Here is a 20,852-nt window from a genome sequence, read left to right on the forward strand (position 1 = left end):
GGAAACGGGGATGTGAAAAAAAAGGGGGGGGTTTAAATTTTTCTCATTTCAGATTTCATAAATAAAAAGAAAATTTCTTCAAACATTTTTTTGAGAGGATTAATATTCAACAGCATAGTGAATTGCTCAAAGGCAAAAAAAATATTTTAAGTTCATTAGACCACATTCATTCTGTGTCAGAAACCTATGCTGTGTCAACTATTTAATTTTAGATTTAAAAAGTTTGAAGAAGAAATCTTTAATTGATTTGTAAAATCTTGACATTTGTTTTGTGTAAAAAAAAACATGTAATGTCAAAAATTTGATCACAATCCAAATTCAGAGCTGTATCACGCTTGAATGTTTTGTCCATACTTGCCCCAACTGTTCAGGGTTCGACCTCTGCGGTCGTATAAAGCTGCGCCCTGCGGAGCACCTGGTTTTCTGATGATATGAAATAGCATGTGTACATAAGTGGTCTCAGTGGGGGGTTCTGATCCCGGATCCCGATTACTGTTTTGTCGGATTCCGGTATCCCGCTTACACTATGTGTGTAAGCAATTCTCATTTTTTTATACGGCCGCAAATTTTGAAAAAATTTTCGTCGTATATTGCTATCACGTTGGCGTCGGCGTCGTCGTCGTCGTCGTCGTCGGCGTCGGCGTCGTCGTCGTCGTCGTCGTCCGGCGTCCGAATACTTTTAGTTTTCGCACTCTAACTTTAGTAAAAGTGAATGGAAATCTATGAAATTTTAACACAAGGTTTATGACCACAAAAGGAAGGTTGGTATTGATTTTGGGAGTTTTGGTCCCAACATTTTAGGAATTAGGGGCCAAAAAGGGCCCAAATAAGCATTTTCTTGGTTTTCGCACTATAACTTTAGTTTAAGTTAATAGAAATCTATGAAATTTTGACACAAGGTTTATGACCACAAAAGAACGGTTGGGATTGATTTTGGGAGTTTTGGTCTCAACAGTTTAGGAATTAGGGGCCAAAAAAGGGCCCAAATAAGCATTATTCTTGGTTTTCGCACAATAACATTAGTTTAAGTAAATAGAAATCAATGAAATTTTAACACAATGTTAATGACTACAAAAGGAAGGTTGGTATTGATTTTGGGAGTTTAGGTCCCAACAGTTTAGGAATTAGGGGCCAAAAAGGGACCCAAATAAGCATTTTTCTTGGTTTTCGCACCATAACGTTAGTATAAGTAAATAGAAATCTATGAAATTTAAACACAAGGTTTATGACCATAAAAGAAAGGTTGGGTTTGATTTTGGGAGTTTTGGTCCCAACATAATAAGGGGCCCAAAGGGTCCAAAATTAAACTTTTGTTTGATTTCATCAAAATTGAATAATTGGGGTTCTTTGATATGCTGAATCTAACTGTCATGACTGTGTATGTAGATTCTTAACTTTTGGTCCCGTTTTCAAATTGGTCTACATTAAGGTCCAAAGGGTCCAAAATTAAACTTAGTTTGATTTTGACAAAAAATGAATCAGTTAGGTTCTTTGATATGCTGAATCTAAAAATGTACTTAGATTCTTGATTATTGGCCCAGTTTTCAAGTTGGTCCAAATCGGGGTCCAAAATTAAACTTTGTTTGATTTCATCAAAAATTGAATAAATGGGGTTCTTTGATATACCAAATCTAACTGTGTATGTAGATTCTTCATTTTTGGTCCTGTTTTCAAATTGGTCTACACTAAAGTCCAAAGGGTCCAAAATTAAACTTAGTCTGATTTTAACAAAAATTGAAATCTTGAAGTTCTTTGATATGCTGAATCCAAAAATGTACTTAGATTTTTTATTATGGGCCCAGTTTTCAAGTTGGTCCAAATCAGGATCTAAAATTATTATATTAAGTATTGTGCAATAGCAAGTCTTTTCAATTGCACAGTATTGCGCAATGGCAAGAAATATCTAATTGCACAATATTGTGAAATATCAAATTTTTTTTTAATTAGAGTTATCTTTCTTTGTCCAGAATCAACTTAAATCTTTGTAATATACAATATACAATGTATATTCACTTTTTACTACCAACTGATAAATTAAAATAATCTTTACCATTCAGTGATAACAAGCAGTTTTTTTACATCTTAATATTTTATGATGTATTTAAATGAGTAGTTATTGTTGCAAACTCCATTAGAAATTTTAATTGAGATTAGTTTTGGAATAAGGGAAAGGGGGATGTGATTAAAAAAATTGGGTTCAATTTTTCTCATTTGAAATTTCATAAATAAAAAAGAAAATTTCTTCAAACATTTTTTTGAGAGGATTAATATTCAACAGCATAGTGAATTGCTCTAAGAGAAACAAAAATTTTAAGTTCATTAGAACACATTCATTCTGTGTCAGAAACCTATGCTGTGTCAACTATTTAATCACAATCCAAATTTAGAGCTGAATCCAGCTTGAATGTTGTGTCCATACTTGCCCTAACAGTTCAGGGTTCAACCTCTGCGGTCGTATAAAGCTACGCCCTGCGGAGCATCTGGTTGTAATTTCCTGTGTCCCGCTGGACTTCATTTTCCGTTTTCATGACACATTAATTTGACTTTCACGTGTCACGCTTAAAAAAATCGGCAATCCAGCGTAACGCTTAGACCCCAATGAGACCCACTACATATAAAAATATCATTGTCTCAAAATGTGTACAAAGAATGTTTTAATTCTGTAGAATATTGAATTGTTTGATGAAAAAGATAGATTTAATTTTACAGAATATTAAATTGTTTGATAGATAAGATAGATTTTAATTTAAGGATATTAAATTGTCTGATGGAAGAGATGAATTTCGTTTATCAGAATATTAAAAAATGTCTGATGGAAATTGAAAGATAGATTTTACTTTACAGAATATTGAATTGTCTGATGGAAAAGATAGATGATGATGTTATGACAGACGAATGTGAAGAAAGACTGATGGAGATACAATACTTTGTTATGAGAGATTGGAGGTAAGATCCTTGTTGTATAGGTTCCATGAATAAAACAATCAATGAACCAGGACCAACAGAAATGAGTCCATGGTTTTCTCTGAGGCACTGCAGCTTCCTCCACCCATAAAAATTGACTAAAGAAATAGCACAAAATTGACATTTAAAAGTGGCGTTTATACACCAATAATCAATCAATCAACCAATAGAATGAGAAAAAAAGCATGAAAGTATTATAATGTCTTACTACAACAAACCTTGTATGACAGTTTTTAATTTCTGTCAATAAAACTTTCAAGATAGAACAAAACAAAACAAAGACATCTTCATGATTAATGTTACAAATCAAAACATCTTCAAAAAGACCTACACATAAAATTTTGGTTTTGGAAAATGATAGTGTTGTGGAGATTTTGGTCAACTCATTAACTTTGGTTCTTAACAATAGTATTTAGAAAGTAATGGTATAAAGGTTTTATATGAATTTATAAAGTACCTCTTTAATTGAACCTATGAAAAAAAGAAAAAGTGACTGTTAGGTTAACATACTATCAAAGAAAAAGCAATCCATGTTGTATGATACAGAGCTGAACTGTAAAAAGTGTGGCTTAAATATTTATTTTAATTTAAAAAATATTTTATTGATTAATACTGATTTATATTAATATATTATATTCATGTGTTATATCTATAAAAGTTTTGGTTATGACATATATATACAAGATCATTAGAATGTCATATTACAGAATTAAATAGAAATGGTTATTAACTAAAAATATTTTAGGCTAATATTGTTGGCCGTTACAGGTTGGTTTATAACAAGATAATGCCCTTCAAAGATTATTTACAAATTACAGGGTTGCAGTTTGTAGCTACTCATATTTAAAATTCACCAGGGTTTTTGTAATTGTCCAATTCATCAAGTTATCTGGCAAATTCACCACTAATGCCAAAAATGCAAATTTATGCAAATTTCTCAACTGTTAAAACCTTCTGCTCTTATCATGTACACATGTTAAACACTTATAATTAATTAAATGCACATAATCTTAATTATCTACAACAGGGTATAAAATATCTGGGTTGCGTTCAATATCGTAGCAGCTACGTAGATTTTGACTATTGAACATGTAGCTATATACTAGTTGTTACATAGATATTGATAGCAGCTATCTAGCTGCTACGTTGCTGCTACGATATTGAACTCAACCCTTCTGTAGCAGCCTGTGAAATCCATGACTTTGATATTGCTGTCATATTGAATTTCTCAGACTGATTTGCATATAGGTATATAATTAACTAATGCAATTAGATAATGGCTAAAAGCCTGCATAGTTGAAATGAACCGAGAAACATAAAAAAAAAAAACCGTTTTGCTCTTATTTCACAATAAAGCATCATTTTGCTTGTTTATTTAGATATTTTTTTCATTTATACATGTACCTGAAAGAACATCTTAGATATACCAATATGCATACAGTTGATTATTTATTGCAGTGGGTTAATAAGACCTTTATAAATATTCCTAGATTGTCATTTTAACAAAATTACATACTTTTATTGTCATTAAAAAATTAATATGCAAATCTAGGTAATACTTTGGATTCATTATTTGTCATTGGTTACAAATTTTCAATGTTCATAGATGTACAAATTTTCTATATTCTTGTTTGCACTATGCACATGCTACAACTACTGTAGAAACATTAATTTTTGGTGCGTTTAAATTTCGTGGGTTTGTCTCTTTCTAAGATTTCATGGGGATTTAATTTCGTGGTTTTCAGTAAATAGAAGTGATGTTATATGCAGGTTAAATTTTGTTGTTTTTTTTTATTTCATGGATATATTCTTTCCAGGAAATAAGCAAAATTAAATCCTCCACGAAAGTTTCTGCTTTTACAGTATTCAAGTCAACACATTTTTTTCAATCTAAAAAAAAATGTTCAAACAAAAATAAATGAATCCACAGTAAGTTATAATGGCCTAATTTGAATTAATTAATAGCATATGTAGCATATAAACAAGTCAGTCAGTTTTATCCATTGAAAGTATTCCAATATAAGACATTTCAAATTGTAGAATTAATGAAATCAATTATTTTCTAAAACTAGGTATGTCTTATACACATATATCAGCTTCATTACAACTACATACTGCACAACATTGGCATTCTAGCCCTGGTAATGGCTATTTCAAACGAAATATATAGGTATTTGAAGACCGTTACCCATTCAATTTTTAAATTGAAATTAATGTGCTATTTATAAAGCTTGGTTTGAATCCCCCCAATACAGCTCTATTAATATGAGGTGCATTCAAATCATAAAAACATTGTTATTATTTATTTTAGAATTTTTATACACATTCATTTCAAATAGATCCTTAAAGTAGTGAGCTGCAACAAGCTTTGAAGGAAACATATTTTCTTTGGATATGCTTTTTTTTGCTTCCTTTATCATGTTTATTCCAATGTTAAGTTGCACTAGATGCAGATCTCTAAATGGCAAATTCTGAAACACTATTCTGACTAAATGAAATAAAATTTTATGAACCTTAGTTTTTAGTTGCAAATATATCTTGAATCCTGTTAGGCCAGTATGAATGACCTTTTGGAATAAAGAAAAAAAAAAAAAAATATCATTTTGAAAATTTGAAATTTTGCTCAGAATTTGCCTTTTTCTGGAATTAACTTCATATGTATTAATAATGGTCATTTCTTTTAGTATTACAATGCTTTGTATCAGAGTATAATGGTATTATTACTCCCTGATAGTCCACATTCAATTCAGAGTGAAATCTATGATTAAATTCAAAATTGAAATCAGTCAGAAATGTCAGTTTAAATTTTGTTTTATTTTAATGATGACACATCTATCTAGATATTTAAACACAAATAAAGTCTACCCCACAAATTTAGCTTTATGCAATGCTGCAAGCACATCTTGCAAACTCTGGTACTAGCAAAAGTTGTAATGTATATCTTGCTTATTAGAGAAACCTGAAAGCCCTTTTATTACAGATTAGATGCTAACCTTTTCAAACACTGTCATGAAAATGCCAAGACCCATTGCAAAGCTTCTCCTCATTGGAATGATCAGAAATCCACTAATGTTGACAACTGGGGATTAGTTTTACCCTGTCTATATAGACACATGAAATCTGAAGACCCTAATAACCAGGTGAGACTCAAAGTTCATAACCACTTCCTCCTCATGTTCTGTCCGCAGAGAATATCAGTGTATATAAATATATAGTACATCAAAAACTGTACATCACAAATCAATCAAATCTAGATAACAGTAGAGGGTATTATTGAACTAGTTTTCACAGTAAAGATTATAAACCAAAACTTTAGTAAATTCAGAAATTATTGTGACATTTATTATTGCGTTTTTGTCATTTTAGACATAAATGTGAATTTTACCTTTTAGATATTGAAAAAAAATATTGTTTAATTCAAACAAAAAAAATTCAAAATGCGAGATTAAATTATTGTGATTATTACCTTGTGGCATTTTTTGCAATAATAAAACCATCGCAATAATATCTGAATTTACAGTATCTAAATGAACAGATTAGTTTTGATAACTTCATGCTTACATTTGTAATTTTGGTTTTAAAATTTAGTTTTATTAAAACATTTCATAAAGTTAGACAATTGCAAGATAGTTAACATTTACTAAGCCATTTGGCAATGGTATTAATACTTTATCTTTACCTCATAAGTTTTACAACTGTACTTTATACTAAGACACTGATATTTCTTTGCATGCTTTGTGCTAGTTTCTCAGTGCATGATTTCTTTAGCTTGTAAATGTTAATCCTTCACAAATCTACATCTTTCTCTGTGAATATGCATGATATCTTGTCTATTGGGTGTTTGTTTTTAAGATTATAAGTAAAATAATTGCAATGCTTAGACATTTAACAACAGACACAAAACAGTTTTAAAATGTGTGAATGATTTTCAGACTAAAATATTATGGAAAATTGACTCCAAAAGTGGTAAAATTCAACAATTTTTTACAAAATTCATTAATCTGTCCCATAGTGCTTACAGTGCATTGATTTAAGACAAGTTTCAAACTAGCTTGTAAGTAAAAGGAATAATTATTTTATATTTTTATAAGGACTTTATCATGGGTAAAATAAAAAAAAAAAATGGTTTAATTGGTGAAAAAGGTCTGAATGGAAATTCAACACGTTTCTTATCATCATTTTCATTTTGGTGTACTTACTAAGGAGTTATTCTTATTCCTTTTGATTATGAAATGGTGCATTGATTAGTTATTAATCTGTCCATTGAATTAAGATACCAAAACTCTATCAGTCTGAAAATGTTGCATGATTGTAGTTTGTATTGATATCTTTGTTTGTTACCAACATAACTACTTTGGATTGGTTGAAGAAAATGTCTAAGCATTGTCTTGTATTTTCACTGTTTTCACAAGCATGAGAAACCTGTGTACATGTCTAACTTGTTCAAACCTTTTAAACCTACTTATATAGATAGTCCTAATTACAGTAAAAGTCTAACCAAGAAAAGGGAAGAAGGTTTACCAATATTTCCTAAGTCTAGAGTTCCATAGGACAAATCCCACTTCAAGAAAAAAAACACAATGACAGTTTATTCTGTGGGGTTGCAATATGGAACTCTTTTTTCCCCACTTTAAATTTTTTACATTTTATGCAGTTCTGGTATCTGGATGTATCTAATGCAGTTTCTGCATTCTAACCTGTAAAATATTTGGTCTTAGGTAATAATTGTGACAGCGTTGGGCAAAATAACAGCATGATGGTTATGTAGCATAAGTAAGCATGTGCTCTTGGTATAATTGTATATTTAGCCAATCAGGAATGATACAAGAATACCTGCAAGTTGTAACAGATAAAATTGACAAAATCATTCTGAGCAGAGCTGTATTTACAGGAAACTTAAATTTGTCAAATTTTAAATACAATGTAAAGAAAAATATTAAAAGTCTTACAAATGCATAATTTGTAAAACCCAGGACTAAGATATCAATTTACTGAGCTTTGCTATGAAATACAGAATGAAATGTATTAAAGGTAACTTGCAGGTATTCATACCTAATGGTTGTGTATTTTTAGATAAATTTATTTTAGGTGAGGAAGGTAAAGTTAACAATTTGAAAATATAAATTATTTTGCCTAATTAGATTAGACAATCAGCTGTACCAGAAATGTCGGAAATATGCTAAGAATTACTGTGGCTATAAAGGCAAATGGCAAGAGAAAACATCCAAAAATGACACGACCGGACAGAACGTCATGTCCTGCTTATATCGGCACTTGAGAGACCAACAACAACAGGTTTGAATGACGGGGGAAAAATAGAGTAGCTTATTACAAAACTAAAATCATAAATATATGTGGTTTGAGGGATGTCATGGTTAAAAAATTCTTGTCAGAGATATTTTTTTTTAATTTTTGGTCTTTTCAGATGTAGTTAATCAATTTTCATGGAGAAATAACAAGAATTGTTTTAAAAAATCTCAATTTAATTCTTAATATAAAAAAAATGGTTTTAGGAGTATTGACCACATAATACTTTCCTTGTCAATATCTTAAAGACTTTTTGTTTTTAGTACATTTTTTTTATAGAAATAATATTTTTTAACAAGTACTTTGAACTTGAGAAAATAATTCAGTTACTCGTAACACGATCCAAATTACAACAATTAATTAAGAGTTGTCTTTTAAACATTCTAAACAGAATCTAAAGCCTACAAATACATAATTTGTTGTAATTTGATAAGAATGGTTTATATGTATGGTGTTGAATTAGACTAAAACCTTCTCTCCTTAGATTGGGGAAATCAGTGTTCCCATTCTGTGCTATTTTTTAATGGGTGAAAATTGTGCAGATTATATCCATTGTAGTATTTATATATATTATGATGTAAGTTACATTTCAATGCAAATGTATAAGTCTAGCCTCCATTACTGAAACTAAAATGAATAAAGAATGGGAACTCTGTGACAAATCTTCTAATAGAAAAGTGGGAAATCTATATAGAAAATGGGAAATCTATAAAACTCAAGATAAAAATTGTATGATAACTATATAGGGAATCGATTGAGAATTTAAACTCATTCTCAAATTTTCCTGCTTTTTTAGTGTAATTATTTGAAATGTCAAGTGTTCTTTGGATCAGCATGATCAGTAGTTTTGTTAGTTGGATATTTTATGACATACACAATATAATGTTTGATTAGAGTTTAATTTAATGCTGATTTATAAACCTTTTAAAATAAAATAAGCTACACTTTTTGATTTCTCATAAAAACCAAGAGCATACAATTGAATGTATTATGAAAGTCTGCTTGTGAATTGTAGTCTTTGTTTTATTGTAGCTTTCCCGAGCATGTAAACATGAGATGAAGAGAGTGATGAGGAATAGAGCTAGGAAAATAGAACTTGACCCAGAAATAGAGGAAAATTGTGTCTCAGATCTAGGTCGGTTGTGTTCAGACCAGGAAAAAGACATAGGCAAAGGAGATGTAAGTTTGGCTGTTGTAGATTCACTAGGGAACAAAAAAGTCAGATTTAGCAGGGTGTCAGAATACTCAGGTTTTTCTGCAAGGATAGGCATTTTTTGAACCATGAAAATGTGTCGGTTAAAGCAGGATGTTGGAATACTCAGGTGTCATATTGGGCAGGTTACGCTGTATATGTATTTAAATGAATGATATTGATTTCATTTAGTACCAGATGTTTTTGGGGAAAATCTCATCAGATATGCAGACTTTTGGAAATTAAAACCCAAGAAAAAATTGAACCATCAAGCAAAAACTAGGCTCAATCAGAACTGTCTTCTTCACATGTAATACTGTGATTTTGAGATGAAGAACAGCAATAAAAGTACTGATTATTTGCTTCTTTTTTTCTTATTTTTTGTGTGCACATACTGATTTTGTGTCCTGGATGGATACCTAAAGTCCTTCCTTTTATATTACAAGAGTCCATCACATTTAGACAGCACCATTTTATGTCTTATTTTCTAATTGTTCAAACTGCTTTATGATTTCAGCAAAAAATTGAAAAAAATAGAATCTCTACTCACAAATTTCATTGGTCAATTTAATGTGTAATTGTGGTAAATAAACTAGCCAAAACCAACCTATGATTGCTTTTGGCAATTTGGCAAGTGTTTTTTTTCTCTAGACTGACCTATGTTTGTACTATGATTTCAGGAACTCTCCTGTTTACAAGACAACTACGATGAGTTAACAGAGGCATGTGCTAATGTTGTTGGTAATATTACAGAAGACGAGGATACTTACCTTGACCTTGATGTGGTCCTAGTCAAATCTTGTACACCAATGCTCAAGCTCTTCTGTTCAGAGGTGAGGAATCTCCTTGATGAAAAGTTTACATATGAAACTTTTATTTTTAGAACTTGATCATAGAAATGAATATGTATTTATAGATGTTAAAAACCAATCCATCGTAGTTAAGTAGTAAATTTAACTGACTGAAGAAACATTTAAACCAAAATTCTATTTCTAAGCAAGACACAAATGTTTACTAGATAACTCTAGGCTAAAAGACAAATGGTAGTTTTACAACTCCACAAGTCTTATAACATATAAGCCATATCTATGTATTCATTCATAATTGTGATGGAATTTTAGCATTAATATCATATATCTTTTTAATTTTTGGGAAAATTAATTGCTTTAGGTCCAAGGCAAATTATTCAAGGTAAATTACACCAATATTAACAAAACATATTTAATCACTTGAAAACTTTTAACATGGAATTATTATTCACTAATTCATGGAAAAGAAACATCAAAATTCTACACAAATTGCATGATATATTTATCTGCATCTTTTTGAAAATAATCAGAAACAACAAAAGAATACAGAAAACCCCATATTTACAGTTTTCATGCTTTCTTTTCTTCTTGAAATATTTCCAGTAGGGAATGAATTTATCCGCCATAAAATTTCTAACCAAATGAAACATTTCCACATTGTCATCTCCTATTGGTCAATATGTTTAAACTTTTGACAGTTCTATTGTCCCATTGAATAAATGCACAATCTTTTGATCTCTGTGAAGTTTATTCACTGGGACCTCTAAATTTCTTCTAAGAGAAATCCATCACTCTTGATTGTGAATGTGGTTGGTTGTGAATTAGCTACAAAGATAACCATAGCTATTGCATTTATTCAATGGTACAATAGAACTGACAAAAAAGTCTAAATAGAGGTGACTGGAAAAGTTTCACTTGGTTCGCAATAATACTTTTACTCCAGTAATGAAAATGCTAAGGCTCACAGTTCAAGCCCTTTATGGTTGTTCTATATATATTTTTTGCCTCAGCCTTTATTTGATTCGTCCTTTGTGCACAGTGTTATTGTAGATAAAATTTTGTATTTACAGCTTTTACATTAATGCTAGCAAGACAAATCTTTGTTTGGCTTGCTTGCTTTGTTTGTATCAATGTTTGCTCAAGCATGGCAATTAAGATAGGCGGGGTTTCAGCTTGTATACATCATACTTAAATTTTATTGGACGTTATGTTTGAGGTTAAGGACACTAAAGTTTAAAACATCACATGACAAATATTCTCACATGTTTCCTTACCTGTAAATATACAATACAGTCAGGATTCTACTTCGTCAAAATTATCTCCCCATTACGGCAGTTCATTTTCACAATCGTAGAAATGGAAACCAATTTTTTTTCGAACATATGCATTTTCATCATCCAACTTAAAGATTGTCGTCAAATACTTTTAGTAAAATAGCTATTCGAACACACCTACTCTGATTTTGTGATTCATTGGATAGGTATTTCACTTGACCCCTACATTTCATCTTTTAGTATTGTGATTTTTTTATGTTATAAAGTCAACCTGTAGCTTTGCTATATAAAAATGATAGAATCTGAAGCGAGATGATGTATCAAATACTCTTCCTTTGTACGTTTTCAAGACAAAATATTCATCTCAAACACACCCTAACATAAAAAAGGTGCACTCGATTTTCTCTTTTCGATACAATTTTACCGAAATACCCATTTATTGGAATTTTTTTTGAGTTACATAAATGAAAGGGCAGACACGGAAACAACTGAACTAATAGATTAATATGTTATAAAAAAACAAACATTAAGTTTATATTTTTCTTTCATTGACCAATTATTGTATTTTTACAGGTGAGGAAACATGTGAGAATATTTGTCATGTGATGTTTTAAAATTAAGTGTCCTACACCTCAAACGTAACGTCCAATAAAATTTAAGTATGATGTATACAAGCTGAAGCCCCGCCTATCTTAATTGCCATGCTTGAGCAAACATTAGTACACACAAAGCAAGCAAGCCAAACAAAGATTTGTCTTGCTAGCATTAATGTAAAAGCTGTAAGGTAGTCATAGAATTAAATTTTCATATATATTTTTATCCTTCTTGTTTATACCCATAGATGCCAACCATTACGATTTTTCCGTAGTTTTTCCGATTTTGCGATACAAACTACGCTATTACGGTCAAAGTTGAATAGTTACGGATTCCCAATCATCGCCGTTCAATTTTGTAAATCGCGGATTTTTATCATTACTTTTCCGTCCTGGTCCGGTATTTAGAAAAAGACAATGTAATGTTTCAGGTTTCTCGGGAGTTTTCAACCTATTGATGGGAATTAACTGACTTCCGAAGAGGAAAACTTGCATTTTATGAAGTAGCTTTCCCCCTTTCTCTACTTCTCCTTGACAAAACGAAAATGTACGATTCGAGAACATCTGAACAATTAATGAATGGAATTCATACTGCAGACAACATGTTGAACGACAAATTTTAGTGCACATCATTTTGCAACCACTCGTCAGTAATTTTTATTGGTAAATGCAAGTTTTTGAATGATTACTGAAAACTTTTCAAAAATACGGAAAATTTGATAGTTTGTTACTGATTGTCTCAAAAGGGGTTGGCATCTATGTATACCTAATACTGTGGATTTATTTATATTGCTGGTTACTAATTTTCATGAATTGAGGAAACTTGCATTTTCATGGATATTTGATTTTTGTGGATTTCCAAAAGTTTGCATATAATCATACAGCAAAGGAGTAGGTTCAGTAAGACCCCTTTTTGGCTTCAAAATACAGCAGTTTTAAAAAATGGTTAAAATGTAAACTTTTAGCTATTTATTTGAAGTAGAAGGCTTCTGTTATATAAATATGGGCTGTTTTTGACAATACAATGCACATATATCGGGTACTAGCATCATTTAGTCATGCTAAATTACTGAAATCGTCATAATTTTAGCATTTTAGTTAAAGTTTAGACGGTTTCCGTCTTATGAAAGTGGCCGCATCTGTGTTCATTCATAATATTGAAATGTAAGTTGTATTTGATGATAATACATAACATATATAAAGGTTGAGGATGAACACGGATGCGGCCATTTTCATTTTTGACAAAAATCATCTGAAAAGTGACATTTTTGGGCATATTTGATAGATTTTTCCAATTTAAGCTTGAATTGGGACGTTTTAAATGACTTAATTAGTTTAAATCTTTCACATTGAATCAACTGAAATCGACACTTCAGTGTTTAAAAAGTGTCTGAAATCTTTCGTCAGATGAACCTGAAATTTGAGGCCAAAATCAACCCTTACCAGACCTACTCCTTTGTTATTCGTTAAACATTTAAATTTGTGGTTTAGCTGTACCATGTGTACCCTCCAAATCCACTAAGATTGGTATTCAACGAATTAAAATGCATCCACAGTATATTTTATACATACATATCTTCATTAACATCTTTTTATCATAATGATCAAATTTAAAATAGTTTTCAACAAAATTTAGTTTTTACTTGATTATGATTTAAATTTTATTTTTGATTTAACTATTGAAAAAGATTTAGAATTTAAGTAGTTCAATAGCTTTGGTTTGTTTTATCTTAAATTACAATTGAATTAATGCTTTGATTCAGAAACAAAATTTTTCCATAGTCACTGATTTTCTAAACATACTGGCTAGTTAGAACCAAACGGGCAATTATTGTTATATTGTGAACAAATAAATTTGTGCTAGGTATATGTTGTATAATGTAATATATCTTTCCTTCTTTTGAGGACCATAGAATGAAATTCAAAACAGTGTGGCTGTGGCCATTGATTGACACATTAAATTCATCCATTGACTGGGACAATTTACGTGAACGTTTGTCTGTAACGACCACTGTTCACGACGTACCTACGATAGACATTTAAACTGGGGGGTCACCAAAGGTTTCTTAACGCCTTTAATTATAAAATAATTCAAAAAATTAATCAGGAATAACCTTTATGTTTTGATTTATATAATTAATATAAATCAAAACATCGTGTTATTTCTGATTAGTTTTTCGAATTACTTTATTAAGATGTTGAGAACCTTTGGTGACCCCATAGTTTAAGTGTCTTTAAAAAGTACATAGTGAGCAGTGGTCGTTACATACAAACGTTCACTAAATTTTCCCAGTCAATGGATGAATTTAATGTGTCAATCAATGGCCACAGCCACACTGTTTTGAATTTCATTCTAACTTATTGACAATTGACCAGTTGTTGCTATGTATAATGTAATTTATGATCATATGGGACAACATCCCTAATGCGCCTCGAAATGAGGAACTCAAAAGTCATTAAAGAAAAAATTTATGTGTAGTGATATTGGACATGTTTCTATTTTTTACAATTGACTGAGCTTAACCATTTGTGGTGATTAGGAAAGTAGAGGAACATAGAATAAATGTGTAAAAACTATGGAGCTATTAAATGTGTTCAAAGTATTAAATTTTCAAAGAACTTATTGTGTTAAAAAGGGGATATTTTACCACAAGGAGTCGCATGACGAAAGGATGTTCAGGGTATGCTAATTTACGGAAAAAGTAATCTCACTTCGTACCCTCAAAATTTAACCACATATGTGAAAATGTCACAGCTTCCAAACAAGCTATCCTACATATCCAAGTTTACGATATGGACTGAGCAACAGGAAAAACGTTACATTGCTGCCTATGTAAAAACAATTAAAGATATTGACCCATATACCAAAGGGCCAAACGTTGGCTAGATGAATTTTATTGCTACATGAGTAATGGAAGATATCATATTTAAGTACTACATGAATAATGGAACGCACCATATTTATATATTACATGAATAATGGAATATGCCATATTTAAATATTACATGAATAATGGAACGCACCATATTTATATATTACATGAATAATGGAAGGTGACATATTTATTTATTACATGAATAATGGGATGCGCCATGTTTATATATTACATGAATAATTGAATGCGCCATATTTATATATTACATGAATAATGGAATGCGCCATATTTATAGATTACATGAATAATGGAATGCGCCATATTTATATATTTGTAGGAGTTGGAAGAAGAAGAAGATGAAGATGTGGTTATGCAATGTTTGATACAACATAAACATCACCAGAAAATGGATCCCAAATGTTATGCAGGAATAGAACATCATCAACTGGTAAGTTCTGAAAATCTTGAAATTTTTGCTATGTTTTAATTCATGTGTAGATTGATTGTAACAAGACAAAATTGCCAAAAAATAAAAACTCACATTTTAAATTTTGATAGAATTTTATGCAGCATTTCTTGAAATTGCAATAATTGATCTCACATTTTTGCTATTTGTTCATTAATCACACTAATAAAGGCATGTATCATAAAACATTTTACTGTCACTGAGTTGAGTGTCAGGCCAAATAAAAATATATGTGTGGTTCCAGTAACCCGACCGACCCTAGTTAAAACCCTCCGACCCTAGAACTTTTTTTTTCATTTCTGAAAAATAAATTTTCAAACGATCAAATTTGAGGATTGTGAATTAAAATAATTAAATTCATATAGATTTCTGTCATCTGAATTTCCATCACAAGTATCTGTTATGGCTAAAATGCAACAATTCATAACAGAATGCAACAAAATTAACTAAAAACGTATCATGACTGTTTATTTTACAACCAAACACATGTAAAAATGGTGGACTTCCGGTTGGGGCGTGTATTATACCGGAAACAATTTCGGTAAACACACGATTTTTTTCCGGATTTTGACATTCAAAAATAAAAATAAAAAAAATAATAAAAAATTTGCCGACCTACCGACCCTATTTTTGTCGAGCCTGCAACTTTTGTTGCAGAAAGCTCGACATAGGGATAGTGATCCGGCGGCGGCAGCGGCGGCGGCGGCGGCGGTGTTAGCTCACTTCTTAAAAGCTATATATTTTAGAAGGTGGATGACCTGGATGCTTCATATTTTGTATATAGATGCCTCATGTTACGAAGTTTCCATCAGTCACATGTCCATTGTCCTTGACCTAATTTTCATGGTTCAGTGACCACTTGAAAAAAAAGTTCAGATTTTTTGTAATGTTAAATTCTCTCTTACTATATTTAGTATGTGCGTACCTTGCAAGGTCCTCATGCCCGTCAGACAGTTTTCACTTGACCTCGACCTCATTTCATGGATCAGTGAACGAGGTTAAGTTTTGGTGGTCAAGTCCATATCTCAGATACTATAAGCAGTAGGTGTAGTATATTCGGTGTATGGAAGGACTGTAAGGTGTACATGTCCAACTGGCAGGTGTCATCTGACCTTGACCTCATTTTCATGGTTCAGTGGTTATAGTTAAGTTTTTGTGTTTTGGTCTGTTTTTCTCATACTTTATGCAATAGGTTTACTATATTTGTTGTATGGAATGATTGTAAGGTGTACATGCCTAGCGGGTAGATGTCATCTGACCTTGACCTCATTTTCATGGTTCAGTGGTCAAAGTTAAGTTTTTGAGTTTTGGTCTTCTTATCTAATACCATATGTCATAGGTCAACTATATTTGGTGTATGGAAATATTTTATGATCTATATGTCAGTCGTGCAGGTTTTATTTGACCTTGACCTGGTTTTCACGGTTCATTGCTCAGTGTTGTAAATTTCATTGTCAACGGCAGGTGCACCCTTGATTTCTAGCGATTATTTTGCATATCTCTCTACTCAGTGTTCTAGGATTTTTTTGGCACCTTGACTTACCACGGGTAAGATCAATAAAAAAATTACTTACCCACATCTAAAAGTTAAATCCGCCAACCAATGCGGACGGCACAAAAAAAAACGATTTCTTACTAAATTTGACAAATATGTTATAGTTATTACTATGTCATTTATTAAGAGCTATAATAAATGCAACTGTAAGTTTATTTTCCTCCGATGACAAGAAAAAAAATCGTTTATGTCCCGATTTAAGCACCAGTTATCAATCCGGATTTTCCGATTTTACCGACACCGTGACCGACTTTTAGAATGATAGAAGAATGTGGTCTCTTTTGCGCTTGATTACACCTAGTAAACGAGTGCTTGAATAAAAGCGCCGATAGACATTGACAAAATCTTCGATCTTTTATCAAAGTTTTTTCTCGTGATTTAATAAAAATAAAAAGCAGATATGGGAAAATTGAAGAGGACCGGGAAATTTCAAGAGTTTTTCGGCTTCCCCGAACTTGAAAATTGACTTACCACCGGGTGACAAAGGCTAAAAAATGACTTACCCGTTGTCCTAATCCACTTACCCCGGGTAACGGGTAATGGGAATCCTAGAACACTGCTACTGTGCTGAGAAAAGAAATTATCAGTCAATAAGATGAAGGAACATTTATAAAATAGAATTAATTGATTTTACAAATGCTGACTTGTCTCTCTATCACCCAATTTTACAATAAAAACTATGTAAGTGAAACAAAAATGTCTTTAAAGTAAATCTTTTATTTCAGATCTCTATGAAGAATTATGAATTCTCACATAAATTTAAAGAAGCATGTAAAAAGTCTGTGAAGCAGTTCTGTCCCAACGTAAAAAGAAAGTAAGTGATCATCTATGTATATGTGAAGAATATTGATTATGTTTAGATAAATGACTGTTTCATATATCATTTTTGATCCTATATAATGTAACTGACCTAAATTGATACTTTTCATCATTGATTTTGTCATAATGCAGTTACTTCAGAGTGTATTGCTTGGTCATCACTATGCTTTTGTTTTATTATGAAAAGTATCAATTTTGGTCAGTTACATTTTTCTTTTGAACTGAAAAATTAATACAGCTGTTATCCTGTCCCATATTTTGCATGAGTAAAAAATCTCTTTTCAAGTCTTGATTTACCATTCCTGTCACTTTTAAAGATCAGACGACAAAACCTCTCAATTTAAATAAGCTGGTGTTGTATTTCAATGAATGAAATTGAAAATGGAAAGTGGGAAAACACATGTATGTCGAAGAGACTACAACCCGACCAAAGAGCAGATAACAGTCAAAGGCCACCATTGGATCTTGAATGCAGTGGGAATATTCTACACCAAGAGGTGGACTTGCACTCGCCACTTAATAAAAATCCTTTTAATGAATACATTTAGTACATTAAAAAATTGTTGTGATTGTGTTTTTCAGAGGTGATGTTGTAACCTGTTTAAGTGAACATATACGAAATGATACACTTCTTGAATCAGAGCACAGAATTGATAAGAATTGTAGGAGACAACTTAGATTTGAATCTATGCAGAGGGTAGGTCATTCTTGTATTCCATGTGTCTGTTAATCATCATCTCTTTGACAACAAATCCAACAAACAATAATGTATCAACAGTACCAGAAACAATAGGTGGCCTTCAACTATGTATATTAAAAAGATAAATCTTAAGAGGCTTTTCTAACCACAATAAGGGTGCATTTGAAATTAATGCTGTGCTTCATATTTATTAAATTTATATTTTGAACCCTATAGGACTAAAAGGAAGTTTCTGAACTGAATAAAGTTTATTTGAGACAAAACTGTTTTAGTAACCTGTAAAATATTTAAAGAAAAGCATTAAAGGAACACTTTTACACTGTTCATATTCAAAAAGAGATCAAATGGGGCTTGGAATATAATGTGTTGTGTTTCTATTGGTATCTAGTTTAATTTGTAACCCATGATTTTTCTGCCCTTGCCATAGTGGCATTAAATTTTACCCTTGTCCGTCTCTCCAAAAATTGGTTTCCAATCTCTATCTCTAGTTGCCTCAAACAACATTATAAATCTTGTACACAATGCTTATTACTACAAATCACAGATCAAGTATGAATTTTGGTGGCATCAATTTTATCGTTCTACAGTTATGCCCCTTTACAAATGGAAAAAAAAATGCTGAATTTTTGCTTCAATTCTTTAGCTGAAGTTTTGCTTAACTAACTGTTATGAATTTTGTACACAGTGCTTTGTACTACGAAACATAGATCAAGTTTGATTTTCAGTGGCTTGTTCTAGAGATATGCCCTTTACTTTTTTATAAGCAAATTTTGGTAAGTGAAACATGTCTATTTTGACATAGCTTGTTGGATTATAAACAGTTGACATTTATAAACAATAAGACTTATTATTTTCAGGGTGAAGATATCAAATTAGATGACAAATTAGATAAAGCATGTACTGAAGATGTTCAGAATTTCTGCTCCAAGGTTAAACATGGAAATGCTAAGGTAAGACATCCACAAATATATCTATACACTAAAGTTTGCTGATTGGAATTCTATCGATCTGATCAAAATACAGATACTGTGTCCAAGCTTTGCTTATAAGTGATAAAAACATTCTTCTCTACTCTTAATTGCAACAGAAAGGTCCAGGTCGTCTATGCACTTATTATATCTTATAAAATTGAGATTGGAAATGGGGAATATGTCAAAGAGAAAATAACTCAACCAAAGAACAGATAACAGCTGAAGGCCCTAAAAGTGCATATGTGATACATTATTCTTCCTTATAAAGTATTACTGCAGGTTGTAACAAATCAAGTTCAATTTTTATTTGCAAGGTCAAGGCCAAGATGACAAAATGATAGGAGTCGTTACACTTTATATCACAGTGGTCATTGGCCAGATAAAATTATCTTTTGTGAATCTGGACACTGCCTAGTATAAGACCCAAGTTCTTAACTTTATACAATATGACACGTGTTGTAAACTATACTTTATTTTTGCCTAGGTCATTGAATGTTTGAAAGCACATCAACAAAAGCTGTCAAAGAAATGCCATAAAATTCTGTTTAAAAGAGAAGTAAGTATAACATAGATTAGAATGAGAGGCTTCTGCTTATTTGTAAAAAGGAGGATATAAAAATGATATGCAAATGGACTAAATTTGAACAAAGGAAAAGACATATAGTTTAGTATTTCAATAAACTAGGCCTTAATATATTTGAACATGATCCCAAACATTACTGATAGGCAAGATAACTCAGTCCTTATGATTTCAGTTTAACCTTGATATTAAAGTGGAAGTAAAAGTAACCTCACTTACCTGTTTGATATTTCATGGTAAATTATGTATGACAGTCAAGGGTTCCTAGGAATCCTCATTTCTGTCTGTCCATGCATAGGTCTCTCACACATTTAGTTTCCTGATGGTAAATATGTAACCACTGTTTGAAATTAATTGAAATTTTAATAAATGTTTTGGACCCCTTCAGACAGATTAAATTTGATTTTGTAATTTTCACTTATACTCTTATAGAGTTATAGTTCTTGACTGTTGGAAAATTAAAAATGTCTTGGTTTCTTGTTTATAAATAAAATATCACTTTTTGAAGAAAAAAATGGAATTGAATGTTTTAAGATCACCAAACAAAGTCATGATCTTTCTGTTGCTGTAGGCAGGGGCATCAGTGTTCACTTCTCTTGTTCGCATGGTCAACAATAGAAGGTGTCCACATTCTGATTAAGGTGGTACATAACAATAAAGGGAGATAACTCTATATTTTGTCAACGAAAACTTTTTGAAAAATGATTATGAAATTTAAACTAGCCAAATTGATTGATTAAGATGTA

At 31.3% G+C, this 20,852-nt stretch overlaps 1 protein-coding gene across 4 annotated transcripts in view; it reads left to right on the plus strand.

Moving 5' to 3' along the window:
- The window catches only part of LOC139525475 (Golgi apparatus protein 1-like), a 62,586-nt gene that overhangs the window by 23,429 nt on the left and 18,305 nt on the right, over window positions 1-20,852 (plus strand). Inside the window, exons 9-18 of one of the 4 annotated variants that reach the window (XM_071320843.1) lie at window positions 2,845-2,946; window positions 5,945-6,104; window positions 9,304-9,450; window positions 10,144-10,296; window positions 10,634-10,654; window positions 15,353-15,463; window positions 17,762-17,850; window positions 18,438-18,552; window positions 19,413-19,505; window positions 20,011-20,082. In XM_071320843.1, the coding sequence (XP_071176944.1) occupies window positions 2,845-2,946; window positions 5,945-6,104; window positions 9,304-9,450; window positions 10,144-10,296; window positions 10,634-10,654; window positions 15,353-15,463; window positions 17,762-17,850; window positions 18,438-18,552; window positions 19,413-19,505; window positions 20,011-20,082 (1,063 nt within the window). Of the gene's footprint in view, window positions 1-2,844; window positions 2,947-5,944; window positions 6,105-8,105; window positions 8,260-9,303; window positions 9,451-10,143; window positions 10,297-10,633; window positions 10,655-15,352; window positions 15,464-17,761; window positions 17,851-18,437; window positions 18,553-19,412; window positions 19,506-20,010; window positions 20,083-20,852 lie in introns of all 4 variants that reach the window. The other 3 variants (XM_071320844.1, XM_071320845.1, XM_071320846.1) reach the window with 3 other exon arrangements.

This window comes from Mytilus edulis, chromosome 5 (assembly GCF_963676685.1).
Source record: "Mytilus edulis chromosome 5, xbMytEdul2.2, whole genome shotgun sequence".
In the NCBI taxonomy this organism is placed as follows: Eukaryota; Metazoa; Mollusca; class Bivalvia; order Mytilida; family Mytilidae; genus Mytilus; species Mytilus edulis.